Source organism: Magnolia sinica, chromosome 4, assembly GCF_029962835.1.
Source record: "Magnolia sinica isolate HGM2019 chromosome 4, MsV1, whole genome shotgun sequence".
Classification (NCBI taxonomy): Eukaryota; Viridiplantae; Streptophyta; class Magnoliopsida; order Magnoliales; family Magnoliaceae; genus Magnolia; species Magnolia sinica.
This window is the reverse complement of record NC_080576.1, coordinates 5130376-5143281: the sequence shown is the minus strand read 5'-3', so window position 1 is coordinate 5143281 and position 12906 is coordinate 5130376. Positions and strand designations below refer to the sequence as shown.

General features: G+C 40.3%; 1 protein-coding gene across 1 annotated transcript; it reads left to right on the top strand.

Annotated features, from left to right (window-relative positions):
* The first annotated feature begins 5790 nt into the window (after positions 1-5790).
* LOC131241996 (probable glucan 1,3-beta-glucosidase A) lies at positions 5791-12459 on the top strand. The gene is made up of 8 exons (XM_058240350.1): positions 5791-5967; positions 6266-6385; positions 6500-6697; positions 8468-8626; positions 9342-9511; positions 10296-10451; positions 11308-11660; positions 12177-12459. Exons 1-8 carry the CDS (start codon positions 5791-5793, stop codon positions 12356-12358), a joined length of 1515 nt encoding a protein of 504 aa, XP_058096333.1. The 3' UTR covers positions 12359-12459.
* Positions 12460-12906: the final 447 nt, after the last annotated feature.

Below are 12906 nucleotides of genomic sequence, written 5' to 3'. Positions count from 1 at the left end.
CACTTACACAACCCTCTAAGCTTTCTATAAGCTTATGCACGATAGATGCGTGCAGGCGATGTTAGGTTGCAACAATGTTGAGCTTGGAGCGTGCGGCGGTCTTCCGGAGCTTGGTTTTTAATTATGTATTTCCTTTCAGCATTGTACCCAAATGATTATATTAGTGGATATGTGATGATGATGTTGCCTTTGTGAATTGGGTAATCTTGTGGTTATGCTTATTACGGGTTAAATGTATATACAAAAAATTAAAAAAAAAAACCCTCCTTGTAGGACCCCAGGATCGGAATCTGGTGTATGAACGCTAGGAGCCGAGAATGGGGTACTACGGAGGCTGTCAGCACCGGATTCGGCAATCGGGATTCCTGTGAATCCGATTTCAGGGTTTGGGGCGTGACACCTAATTCAATAGGTTGGATACAAGTTAATATCGAAACTAGGCCGGTATTTATTTCTGACCGCCTAGTTTCATCATATAAGTGCAACCCACCATGAGTGGATTGGCCTGATTTATGGAATCCTCACCTTCTGGACCAACCAAGGATCGGATTGGATCTCGTGGTCATATCTCAAGTTGACTGGTGTCCCACGACTCATCTCTTCAACCAATACTCCTGCGAAATGGTAGCGATTTTTGAAGTGAAAAAAGAAAGGAATTTTGCGCCGTATAGACCCAACGTACAACCCACGTTTTTTCATTGGACGAAAACAAACCTTAAGCACCAAAATAGACCATGTGTCGTATGAACGAATCCAGAAAGACAAAAATACCCCTATTTTCAGCTACTTTACCCTAACAGGTAGGGGTATTTTTGTCAAAAACCAATGTCCGTACCATAAAAATCGCATTTGGTCATATAAGTTTTCAGGCGGAGAAGGAAAAAAAGCGTTGTACGGACTCATCTACCGTGCTAATTTTTAAAAAAAGAAAGTACCCAACATAGTGGGCAGATGATCCGGTAGAGCCATAAGAAGCAGAATTGGGACCAACCACATTCCGCAGCATGGATGGCTTATTGTTTTGAAAGTTACACCACTTGTATTACCCTATCATGTTCACTTCATTCTATAAATATTTCTGTTAAATATTTTCATTTTCCACCGTTGCTTTGGTGGCCAACCTTCAGATGAAAGGGATGGTCTAGATATTATGATTTTTCAATAATATACCATCCATGATAGGTCCAATTACACGAATGGACTTGATTGGTATATAACCTTGTGATATGTTCTATGGGGAGTTGTTCGACCATTTTTGGGTTTTGCCAGCTTTAGGGGCCGCTCACGGTCATTTTATATGATTGAAGAGCAGCACCGATGTTTCTTGGGGGTGGAAATCTACCGATTTGCACGATTACAGGGGTTAACATGCCATTATCGGGAGCGGATTCGATGCAACCCCGACCTCACCTAAGAAGGTGCGGCCATTACCGTAGAGCCTACCTTGATGTATGTATTCTATATGCACGCCATCCATCCGTTTTTCCAGATAATTCTAGGATATAATCCTAAAAAATGAGAGATCTAAATCTCAGGCGGCCCATATTATAGAAAAGATCCTAGGGCCCACCATAATATTTATTTTCCATCCGACCTATTGATAAGGTTACATAAACTTGAATTAAGGCAAATAACAAATATCAGCTTCATCTAAAGCTATTGTGGCCTAAAAAAAGTTGTTAATGGTCTGACGCAGGGAAGGACATGAGGTTGAGCACTGTTTTCCTCAAGAGGATAACTATTCTGAATCCACGGAACTTCTCTGGACTCCTCACAGAGACTTCTTGAATCCACGAGGAAAGAAAGTAGAAAATAGAAATAAATTTTAATAAATTTGAAATTGATTAATGAATGAATAAAAACAAGTTCACAAGCCTTTAAATAGGGTACCAAACAATGAGAAAAAAATCAGAATCAAACTGCATCTAAAACTCCTAGAATTCGCGACTTACTATAAATTGTAAACTTACTATTTATAGACGATCGTGATGTCTAGCAAGGTTTTCGGCCAAAATTAGTAAGTGTCCTATTTGGTTTTACTAAGATGTTCTCCTAATTTTTCTAAGCTCTTTTCACGTTGGACGCAACTCCTAAAGCCCAACGGATGAAGAGTTATAATCAAACTAAAACTTACTATTTATAGTAAAAACCAAATTAAAATAGGGAAACGAACATCAATCTGGCAGTATTTTGCAAATCCGGCTTGAGTAACTTGGCATAGCGGGGTTAGTTGGCTAAAGTAGCTCGTTCTACCCCAAAATCATATATTTTACGTCAGAAACTCATTGCGGATTGCGAGATACGCTTGATTTAAGGTCCGATGGTCTAGATCACTTCTGTCGTCGACTAGGCCTTTTCTGATCCGTCTTGGCCATCTAACTGTCTACGACCCGCTCTACATCATGGTCACTCACCAGTGTTTCTTATGGGATAGTCCACCGTCCACCTAAGATTCAGGTCTGTATCATTTTTAAGTTCATGCCCTAAAGCAATCTAATAAAACAGATGGACAGCATGGATGTAGAATACATAAATAAAGGTGGACCCCACTATAAGGGCTACACAGTCTTCAGTGAGTCAGGGGCTGCACCTAATCTGCTCCCGCCATCACCATGCACGATAAAAGAGTTAGTGGGCTATTATTACTGGAAACAATAGATTTAACATGTGTTCCAATGATCCAAGATGGTTATAGCACAGGAAGTCATCAGGGTTTGGGGACGCGGATTACGTACTACCCTAACCCGTCCCTAGCTCCGAACGGGCAGTTCTGTGGGTGGGCCCACTGTGATGTATCTGTACATCCAAGCCGTCAATCCCTTTTCTCATATTATTTTAAGGCATCAAAACAAAATTGAAGCAGATCCAATGGTCAAATGGACCACACCATAGATGACTCTTGCATTTAATGCAACTGTCATTTAATGCTTCGTGCATTTTAATGCAACCAAACTTATTATTTGGTGTGGTCCGCTTGAGCGTTGGATCTACCTCATTTTTGTGCTCATACCTTAAAATAATCTGAGAAAAGGGATAGATGGCTTGGATGTACAGATACATCACGGTGGGCCCGCCCACAGAACTGCCCGTTCGGAGTTAGGGACGGGCTGGGGTAGTACGCAATCCGCGTCAGCCCGTCCCTAGCTCCGAACGGGCAGTTCTATGGGCGAGCCCACCGTGATGTATCTGTACATCTAAGCTGTCTATCCCTTTTCTCAGATTATTTTAAGGCATCAAAACAAAATTGAAGTAGATCCAATGGTCAAATGGACCACACCATAGATGACTCTTGCATTTAATGTAACTGACATTTAATGCTTTGTGCATTTTAATGCAACCAAGCTTGTTATTTGGTGTGGTCCACTTGAGCATTGGATCTGCCTCATTTTTGTGCTCATGCCTTAAAATAATCTGAGAAAAGGGATTGACGGCTTGGATGTATAGATACATCACGGTGGGCCCGCCCACAGAACTGCTCGTTCGGAGCTAGGGATGGGCTGGGGTAGTACGCAATCCACATCCCTCCAGGACGGTGTGGATATAAAACACATACATCACGGTGGGCCCCACAACGCTCAACACCACCTATCTTGGTCACACCACATGGAAAAGTGGAGATCAAGAAACCTCCCTAGGCTCACTCTGATATGTTTTAAGGCCATCTGACCGTTCATAAGTTGGTCCAAGAAGGTTTCAATGGTAGAAGTCACCAACAAAACTTCCCCAACTTCTCCCCATGGTGTGGTCCACTTGAGTTTTAAATCAATATTATTTTTGGAGTGACAAGCTAACATAACATAGGGCAAACAATGGATGGTTTGGATGTCATACAACACAAAATAATGGACCCCACATAGCGTTTTGTTGCAGGCCAAGCTCGCTCTCTCTCTCTCTCTCTCTCTCTCTCTCTCTCTCAAGAATAACTCCATATGCCTTTTAAGCTCTCCAAAATCCCCTCTCTCTCTCTCTCTCTCTCTCTCTCCAAGAATAACTCCATATGCCTTTTAAGCTCTCCAAAATCCCCTCTCTCTCTCTCTCTCTCTCTCAAGAATAACTCCATGTGGGGTACTAATTTTAAATCATGAGATAAAAAATTAGCAGGATATGAAACTCAAGGGGTCACACAATTGGAAACGGTGAAAACGAGTTGCATATTGTTCAAACATTTATAAGACTTCCGCTGATGTTTATATGCAATTCAAAACGTTCATAAAGTGGCTCAACCATTTGTAGGGTCATTACCACTAGGATGACTGAAAGAAAAATAAAAAAACCTGATCAAGATCTTTTATAGCTGCTAGGGTTGCACATTTAACTGGTAGAACCGTAGAACCGGACCGGAACCGACCAAACGGTCCGGTTTAGTCCGGTTCTAGAGTGCACCGGTTCCGGTTCCGGTTCCAAAAATCAAAGAACCGATAATATCGGTTCGGTTCTCGGTTTGGGGGTATGTAGAACCGAACCGATCCGTAGAACCAAACCGTGGATCCGATCCGCAGAACCGAACCGTGGAACCGAACCTTGAACCGAACCGATGTATTTTTGCATATCTTATAATTATTTTCTCTAGAATAATTATTTTCGTAAATATATTTTTGAACACCTTATACAAAATCTGAACCATTCATCAAATGGACCACAACATGGATGGACATGGGCTTGCAATTGGGTTGGATTATAAAAAGCCAAGAACCGTGGAACCGATCCGGAACCGAACCGGTTTTAACGGTTCGGTTCCGGTTCCAAATTTCCTAGAACCGTTAGGAACGGTTCGGTTCCGGTTTCACCCCAAAATCGGATCAAACCGAACCGTGTGCACCCCTAATAGCTGCACGAATGTTTTAATGGTGAGGGTACAATCTCCACTACTTTCGTTGTGTGGCCCACTTGAGTTTTGAATTTACCTCATTTTGGAGTCCCACGTAAAATAAGCAAGCAAAACATATGGCCTGGGTGGATTTCTCGCAAACACCGTGGTGGGCCCCGCTTAGCTTCAGAACACTGGATACAAAAGCCCTTCTATGGTTTAGCCTGAAATGAGGTATATTTTTTTACTTTTAAAAAATATTGGTGAAAAACCTTGTGATCCTTAGAACAGAAAATATTAATGTAATTCTTAAAAAATACTGTCATAAAACCGTATATCATCGTACCCATGTGACACACGTGGCATGGAATTTGGAAACATAAAATGCTGTGCCTTCTCAAAGGGGTGCGGATTGCGTACTACCCCCGCCTGTCCCTAGCTCCGAACGGTCAGTTCCGTGGGTTACATCCAAGCCGTCAATCCCTTTTCTTATATTATTTTAATGCATGAGCAAAAAATATGAGGCAGACCATACTAAATAATAAGCTTGGTTGCATTAAAATGCACGAAGCATTAAATGTCAGTTGCATTAAATGCTAGAGTCATCTATGGTGTGGCCCATTTGACCATTGGATCTGCTTCAATTTTGTTTTGATGCCTCAAAATAATCTGAGAAAAGGGATAGACGGCTTGGATGTACAGATACATAACGGTAGGCCTGCCCACAGAACTGCCCGTTCGGAGCTAGGGACGGGCGAGGGTAGTACGCAATCCGCGTCCTTCTCAAAGTATCATTTTCTTAAGAACAGAAAAAGAACCCATCTAAAATTACCTCAGTTGATGAATCCAATCCGACAGCATTGATCAGCCTCTTTGCAATCCACTCAACTGCAATTTGTTTAATCTTTCTACATCTTTGACAAATCCACTATTTAAGTAGGGAACTTTGCTCTCCTTCTTTGAGAGAGAGAAAGAGGGAGGGAATGGCGAGGTACTCCATGAGATGGAGCTTCTGTGTTTTTCTTTGGCTTCTCTCACTTTCTGGTGCAAGGGAAACATCTAGTTTTAAATATAAAGCAGTAAATCTTGGAGGTTGGCTTGTTACAGAAGGGTGGATAAAACCCTCTCTCTTTGATGGCATCCCCAACAAAGATCTTTTGGTATAGTGATTTCTCTACTTCAACATCGCATTTTCTTTTCTTTCTTGATTTGGAGTCATGGGTCATTTTTGGTATAAGTTATGATTTTTTATTTTAATATTCTCATTATAATCTATGGTGTTGATTTTGATAAGGAACCCAAATTGAAACCATCGTTGCATGTCTTGGCTCCTTTCGTGGTTATGGTTTCGGGTCTTTATTTTTAATGTATAAGTATGATCCTATGTAATTAATGGTTTCCATGTTGTTAGGATGGAACCCAAATTCAACTATGTAATTAATGGTTTCCATTTGTTAGGATGGAACCCGAATTCAACTAATGTCAGTAACACAAAGGAAGTACCTTTGGGCTGAGAATGGCGGTGGAACGGTCATTGTCGCAAACAGAACGAATCCTTCAAGGTGGGAAAGATTTAGTGTAAGTTCTTTCCGTTACCATTTGATTTTTTTTTTTTTTTAATTTTCCCTCTTACGTGAAGAAATTCAATCATTTACTTCTTGGTTTTAATCTTTCTTTTCGTTTTGTATGCAGTTGTGGAGGATAACTGATTCAAGTTTTAGTATGAGGGTATTCAATAGACAGTTCATAGGATTAGATAAACAAGGAGAAGGTATTAACCTAGTGGCGGTTACGAACATATCCGGTCCATCCGAAACGTTTGAGATAGTGAGGAATGACGATGATAAAAATCGAGTTAGAATCAAAGCCCCAAATGGCCAATTCATACAGGTATGTTTCATAATTTGATTTGTTTCTTCAAGTAATCGATCAATGCTTTCAAAAAGTATATATCATAATTCATTCTGAGAGACAACTGGTTTTTAACTTTAAATTCCAATTAACTTTTAAAAGGGCTGTACACGAGTCAAGTTAGCTCGGTCAGCTCGCTCGATTCGACTTGAAAAAGCTCGACTTGCCTCGGCTCGAAATTGGATTCGTACCTAGTCAAGCTGGGTTTTGGAGGTCGAAAAAATTTTGAGCCGAGTTCGAGCTTGCCCGAGCTTGAACCGACTCGGATCAGTGACTCAGTTATTTTGATATGGATGTCACTCGCCAAGTGTTTGATGAAATGACTCAACGAAGGCTGGTGCAAGGAAGGTATGTATATGAAAGAAATACCCTCTTTTTTTTCTTGATTTTGACCTTGCCTACAAGGTGTTTGATGAAATACCTGTTGTGGTTTTACATACAGTGAGAATTTAAATGTGTAGTACATGTGTTTGTGAAAATGCTGCATAGGCGAACTCGGCTCGAACTGGCCTGAGCTGCTGACCGAACCGAGCCGAGCCAAGTTCGAGCTGGGGTTAGCTAGTGGCCGAGCCGAGTCGAGCTTGGCACAAGCTCGATTCAACTCGTGTACACCTCTATTGGTGACATTGGTCTAACTGGCATCACATTCAACTGACTATCTCCAACATTAAACAAAACTTGTTTGAAGAGGTTCTCAATAATTCTCCTCCCTATTTGATATGAGTTTAATGTTTTGTGGCGACTCGGGATTGCTAGCATGCATGCTCCATTGGGCCACATTTTGAGACCGTGGAAAGATTAAAATCATACTTGTTCTTGGTTTTACTTTACACAACTGTCGACCTGATGGCCAAGCTTTAGTGATGGTCTTGACCTTTGCTTTTTGGAGTTGAAATATTTCTTTTCAATGCTGTAAATTCATCTCCCCATGGTGATAGTAGCAATGATACATTCAGTGCAAGTTTAATATTGGTGGCTTGTATGGCTAGGATTAAATAACATAAATTGTGTTCCAATCAGTGGATCAACTCATAGTGTGGGCCAATGAGGTGACACATGTAAGCTATCTTGGGTTGCTATAGGCTAAAGTGACTCATGGCACCAAACATGATATATGATGAAGTCAAGAGAACTTTCATGGATGATCGGCCATAACTTTGTGAATGGTTATCCATTCTGCATATATAATATCTTGTTGGAAAGCTTTATATGACCCATATATCCTAACAAATGTCAAAGGTCATTCAACCCTGAATGGTTTTTCAAAATATGATCGTTTTAAAAGTTTATTTGAATTTAAAGTTAAAATTTACTAGTTTTAGTAAATTATGCTTCTTCTTCTTCTTCTTCTTTTTTTGGTTGCTATTTTATAAGTGTTTTAAGGCTTGGAGAGTTCTAGAGTAGCTCAATATACTTGTCAGTGTTATGAGTAAGAGTTTGAATCGGTTTAGTAATCGAAGTAAATTTATTATTTTAAAAAAATTACTGTTTCAGAAAAGTTACAAATTTAGGATTTAGAGCTAATAAAGATCACATGAAAGAACTTTGTAAATATATTTCCATTAATAATTTTACATTTACTTCTCGTTTTTAGAGACTTTTCTTGACAATGATTTCTTCTCTTTTATTCATGCACCCACTACATTAAAATTTAACCTTAGAAAATTAATAAAAACTATTGGAGCTTATGCTATTGAAATAAAAGAGGAGATTAACGGTAGGTAACATCGATTATTATGTTGCAATTAGGTGAGGACAGAGCACTTGGTCACTGCTGATTTCTCAGCCAATTCAAGTTGGGGAGACGATGATCCATCAGTTTTCGTGATGGGGATTACCAGGACGCTGCGAGGAGAATTTCAAATAACAAACGGTTACGGACGTGAAAAGGCCACACAAATTCTCCAAGTAAGGCATGCCACTTAGTTGAGATTTAGTAAAAATGGCATGGGTAGACTCAGGTTGGGCTGGGTCTGCGACCGTGGAATCAATATTTTAAATAGGACTGCGCGGTTGACAAAGTTCGCCCAGGCCGGCCTGTTGGCAGGCCTAGCTAGAGTGACCTCATGGTTCTCACTTTCTCCTAAGTCTGCCAATCTGGTGTGCCAACTCATTTAATGGGGCTTGCGCCTTATCTCCACTTTCACATGATCCTAACCATTTGACGGGTGGATTGCAGATGAAAATTTTCAGCAATTTGTCCTCATTTAATAGTAGGGTTGTCAATGGGCCAGGCCTGGGCCAAGAGTAGTTATAATTTTGAATAGACCCAGCTCAATCAGTTCAAAATCAGGGCTGAAGAAGACCCTGATTCCTGACTTGTTAACCAGGGCTAAATTGAACGGTTGTAATCAAGTGATGGGTGAGGCTTTTGGGGTTTCTCAAATCCAGAAGGCGGCAGACTCGATTGAAATTGGATCGCCAAAAGGTGGGCCTCAAAAGAACAGTTTTTTTGGCCATGAAGATTCACCTGAACACACCTAAAAGTCAAATTTACCCCCGTGATTTTCAGTAATATAATATGATAGAGAGTGGTAAATTAGCTATTAAGATGCCCCACCAATCTAATTTTATATTATTCACCTTTGATCAAACATCCGTTAATTAATAAAATGGACCACAGGAACATTGGAAGACTTTCATCGTTGATGAAGATTTCAAGTTTGTGTCTGAGAATGGTTTGACTGCAGTTAGAATTCCAGTTGGATGGTGGATAGCCAGCGATCCAACGCCCCCATGGCCATTCATCGGTGGGTCTTTGCAAGCTCTGGACAATGCCTTTTCCTGGGCACGGTAAGTTGGATTGAATCATCTAGTGTTAAACAAAGAGTCGGATGATAAACATTACCTGAATGCGCATTATCAACATACAGGATGCAAGTGGGCCACCCCTTCTGGAGGGCTTACCCAAACATCCACAACTATAACTAGGAGTGTGCCCCACCTATCACCTAGGTCTGATTTTGAGGGGTGAATAGCATATATATTGAACTTATGGTGTATGTGCTACATAATTTATCAATTTTCATCTTATAATACTAATAATAATTTTAAGAGTAAAGTATCTAAAATTTATTATTTAAGATGAAGATTACGTTAATAAGTATTATAAAGCTCCTCACTATTATTAATGGATCAATGAAAAATGAGAAAACAATAAGAAAAAGAACATTACATCAGAATTACCTACCTTTTTAACTAAAGTGACTATGTCAATGGGCGAATATAGTCAACGAGATTTCATTATAATGAGGATTTCAACTAGAAGGTTTGACTGCTTTGTATGTGGAATTCTGAGACCTTAATTCAACCATTTTAGGAAAGGTAAACTCCCAATTAAAAAAAGATCACACAAACAATGAAACTACTGTTTTTACATGACAAAAATGCCCCTATTTTATGGGTCGGGGTCGGTTGGGAACATCATCCTTACTATGCTGACATATATTAAAAAGTGGAGCCCTTCATCATAGGCCAACTAGAATAGGAATACAGAGTAGATTTTGAGACATACATAACAATTGATTTTTTTTATTTTTTATTTTTTTTCCTTTAATTATTTTGGGTTGATGTGCAGAAAATACGATGTGAAGGTTATAATTGATCTCCATGCAGCACCGGGTTCACAAAACGGATGGGAACACAGCGCATCAAGAGATGGATTTCCGGATTGGGGGCGGACCGAAGAAAACATACAACAAGCTGTGGATGTTATTGAATTCCTTACAGCCAGGTCTTTACTCTCAATTGCTTTTGAATCAACTATACGTCATGATACAGTTTATAAACTAAGGCTGCAGCTTGGGTTGGGTCAACCCAAGCTGATCATTGACCCAACCCAAACTTTAGGTTGGGTTGGATTGGGCTTGGGTCAAATTCCTCAACCCAACTGAAGTTGGATTAGGCTTGGCTTAAAGCCTTGGGCAATCCAAATCATCCAAAATGGACCTTATATTTAGAACATCTATACATATGTGCAATGACTAATATATATAGTATGAATTTAAAATCATGATATATATGGAAAATAGAGGTGCCAGAACTGTCAATGCTATGGTCCAAACAGTATGAATGAATGGAAAATAGGGTTCAGTAATTATTATAATTAATTTAGGAAACCATGATGAGTGGTCCAATATAGTCTCTATAAACATTAGTGAGTTTTTCTAATCAATATCTTCAATATTATTTTTTTCTTCTTCTCTTGTTGTTGTTGTTAACTTGTTCCAACCTGACCCAACCCGAATCATGTTAGGGTTGAGCATTCAATAGGTGGGGTTGGGTTGAGCCTTAGGCTGACTCATCTTGTGGTTGGGTTGGCTTGGGTTGACCCTCAACCCAACCTACTCAAATTGCACCCAAATATGAACCATCTCCATCCTCCCATCGGTGTACATAGTCATCAATTTAAACTTTCTAACTGGTGGGACCCACAGAAAAGCGAAAATAAATGTTCATTGACAAGAAAGCTGGGGGCCATCTGACTGTTACAAATTAATGGTCCACCTGTGTTTCAATCATTTGATATGGAGGCAATTACAGGGGCATTTTCGTAATTCATTGGTCCCACTCCATTTACATACGTGCAGGTATGCCAAGAATCCGAGTCTTGTTGGCGTCCAGCTGATCAATGAGCCTCTGTCACCTGGAGTTTCCCTTGAGGCCCTTAACAAGTACTACAAAGCCGGCTATGACGCTGTTAGGAAACATTCGTCGACGGCTTACGTGATCATGGCTAGCCGGCTGGGACCAGCTGACTCGAAGGAGTTCTTGCCTCTTGCCAGCGGCCACACCAACACGGTCATTGACGTGCATTTCTACAACCTATTTTCAGATGTCTACGACAACATGACAGTGCAAGAAAACATTGATTTCGTCCAAACAAACAGGTCTAGGCAGTTGAATGCCGTGACCACATCCAACGGCCCTCTCACTTTTGTTGGTAAGCACTCATGCATCTTTTGGAATATTGTAATATGAGGCCGAGTTTCGTGTTTGTGATGAACAGGGAACTTCCCTATCCTACATTGCATTTGTATTTTGTACCTGTGGGGCCGGTGGTTGGTTAATTTATTCAAACCATTTATCTAATTACCTTTGTCATGTATGGACCATGTTCTCCATCCATGATGGAAGCATTCAGATCAATGGCTGGTATAAACCAAACATGGGCCCCACATGTACAAATTCGATCCATGAACAGCAGGTAGGCCTCCCTGCTAGTCACAGACAGAAACTCGGCCTCAGTGATTACACAGGAGAAATGAAATGATAAGAGTTCGTACATAACATGATAGAGCCACCTTTCATCGTCCATGTAGTAAAGTGAGAATCAGGACCATGCATCAAGTGATACAGATGGCCCTATCATGTCATCCCATGCTTTTAGAATTATCATTTGATCAATGGTTTTTGATTATGTATTGTATATATCTAACAGTGGGGATGAAATTGGCAGGGGAATGGGTTGCTGAATGGCGAGTTCGGGGTGCAACAAGGGAGGATTATCAGAGATTTGCAAAGGCCCAATTAGAGGTGTACGGGCGGGCCACGTTCGGGTGGGCCTATTGGACACTTAAGAATGTGAATAACCACTGGAGTTTGGAGTGGATGATTAAAAATAACTACATAAAGTTCTAGATTTATGCAACTATCAATACATTTTGTACAATGTCTGTGTGAAAGAGATGTTCACGTGTTAACGTTTTCTGCAACACAGTTTACTTCAGAATCTGTTGGAAGGTGTGTATTTTGTCAATGTTCATCAGACACTCAATGTTTCAAAAACCAGGCCCACATGATCACCTGGTGCAATCGCAGAAATTGAAATGAAATAAGAACTTAAGATAAAATAACCAAGGGTGCAAAAATCCAAGTGTCTGGCCCTTCACATGTTTAGATCAGACTAAATTTTGAGACATGGCATGTAAGGTGTGGATCGCGTAATTTGTGGATCCGTTTCCGCACCTGTGACACGTGAATGTGCTTATACAAAAAGACATATACGGTATATGCATGATCAAAGCATGCATTTGGTTACAGCCCAAACTAATCAACACTTCTCCTCGAATTAATATAGATGAAAGGGCATCTATTTACCAACCAAGTATGAGCCTGCCTTCATGAAGATATTTGCTAGTTGAGAATGGGAGGAAAGGTGAGGGAATGAAATGATGTGGTAATGTAGA

Excerpts from the sequence above, each read along its gene's own strand:
- LOC131241996 (XM_058240350.1), top strand. The coding sequence starts at position 5,791 with ATGGCGAGGTACTCCATGAGATGGAGCTTCTGTGTTTTTCTTTGGCTT. Across the intron at positions 9,512-10,295 it reads AATGCCTTTTCCTGGGCACG|AAAATACGATGTGAAGGTTA; the intron begins GTAAGTTGGATT and ends GTTGATGTGCAG. Across the intron at positions 11,661-12,176 it reads CGGCCCTCTCACTTTTGTTG|GGGAATGGGTTGCTGAATGG; the intron begins GTAAGCACTCAT and ends TGAAATTGGCAG.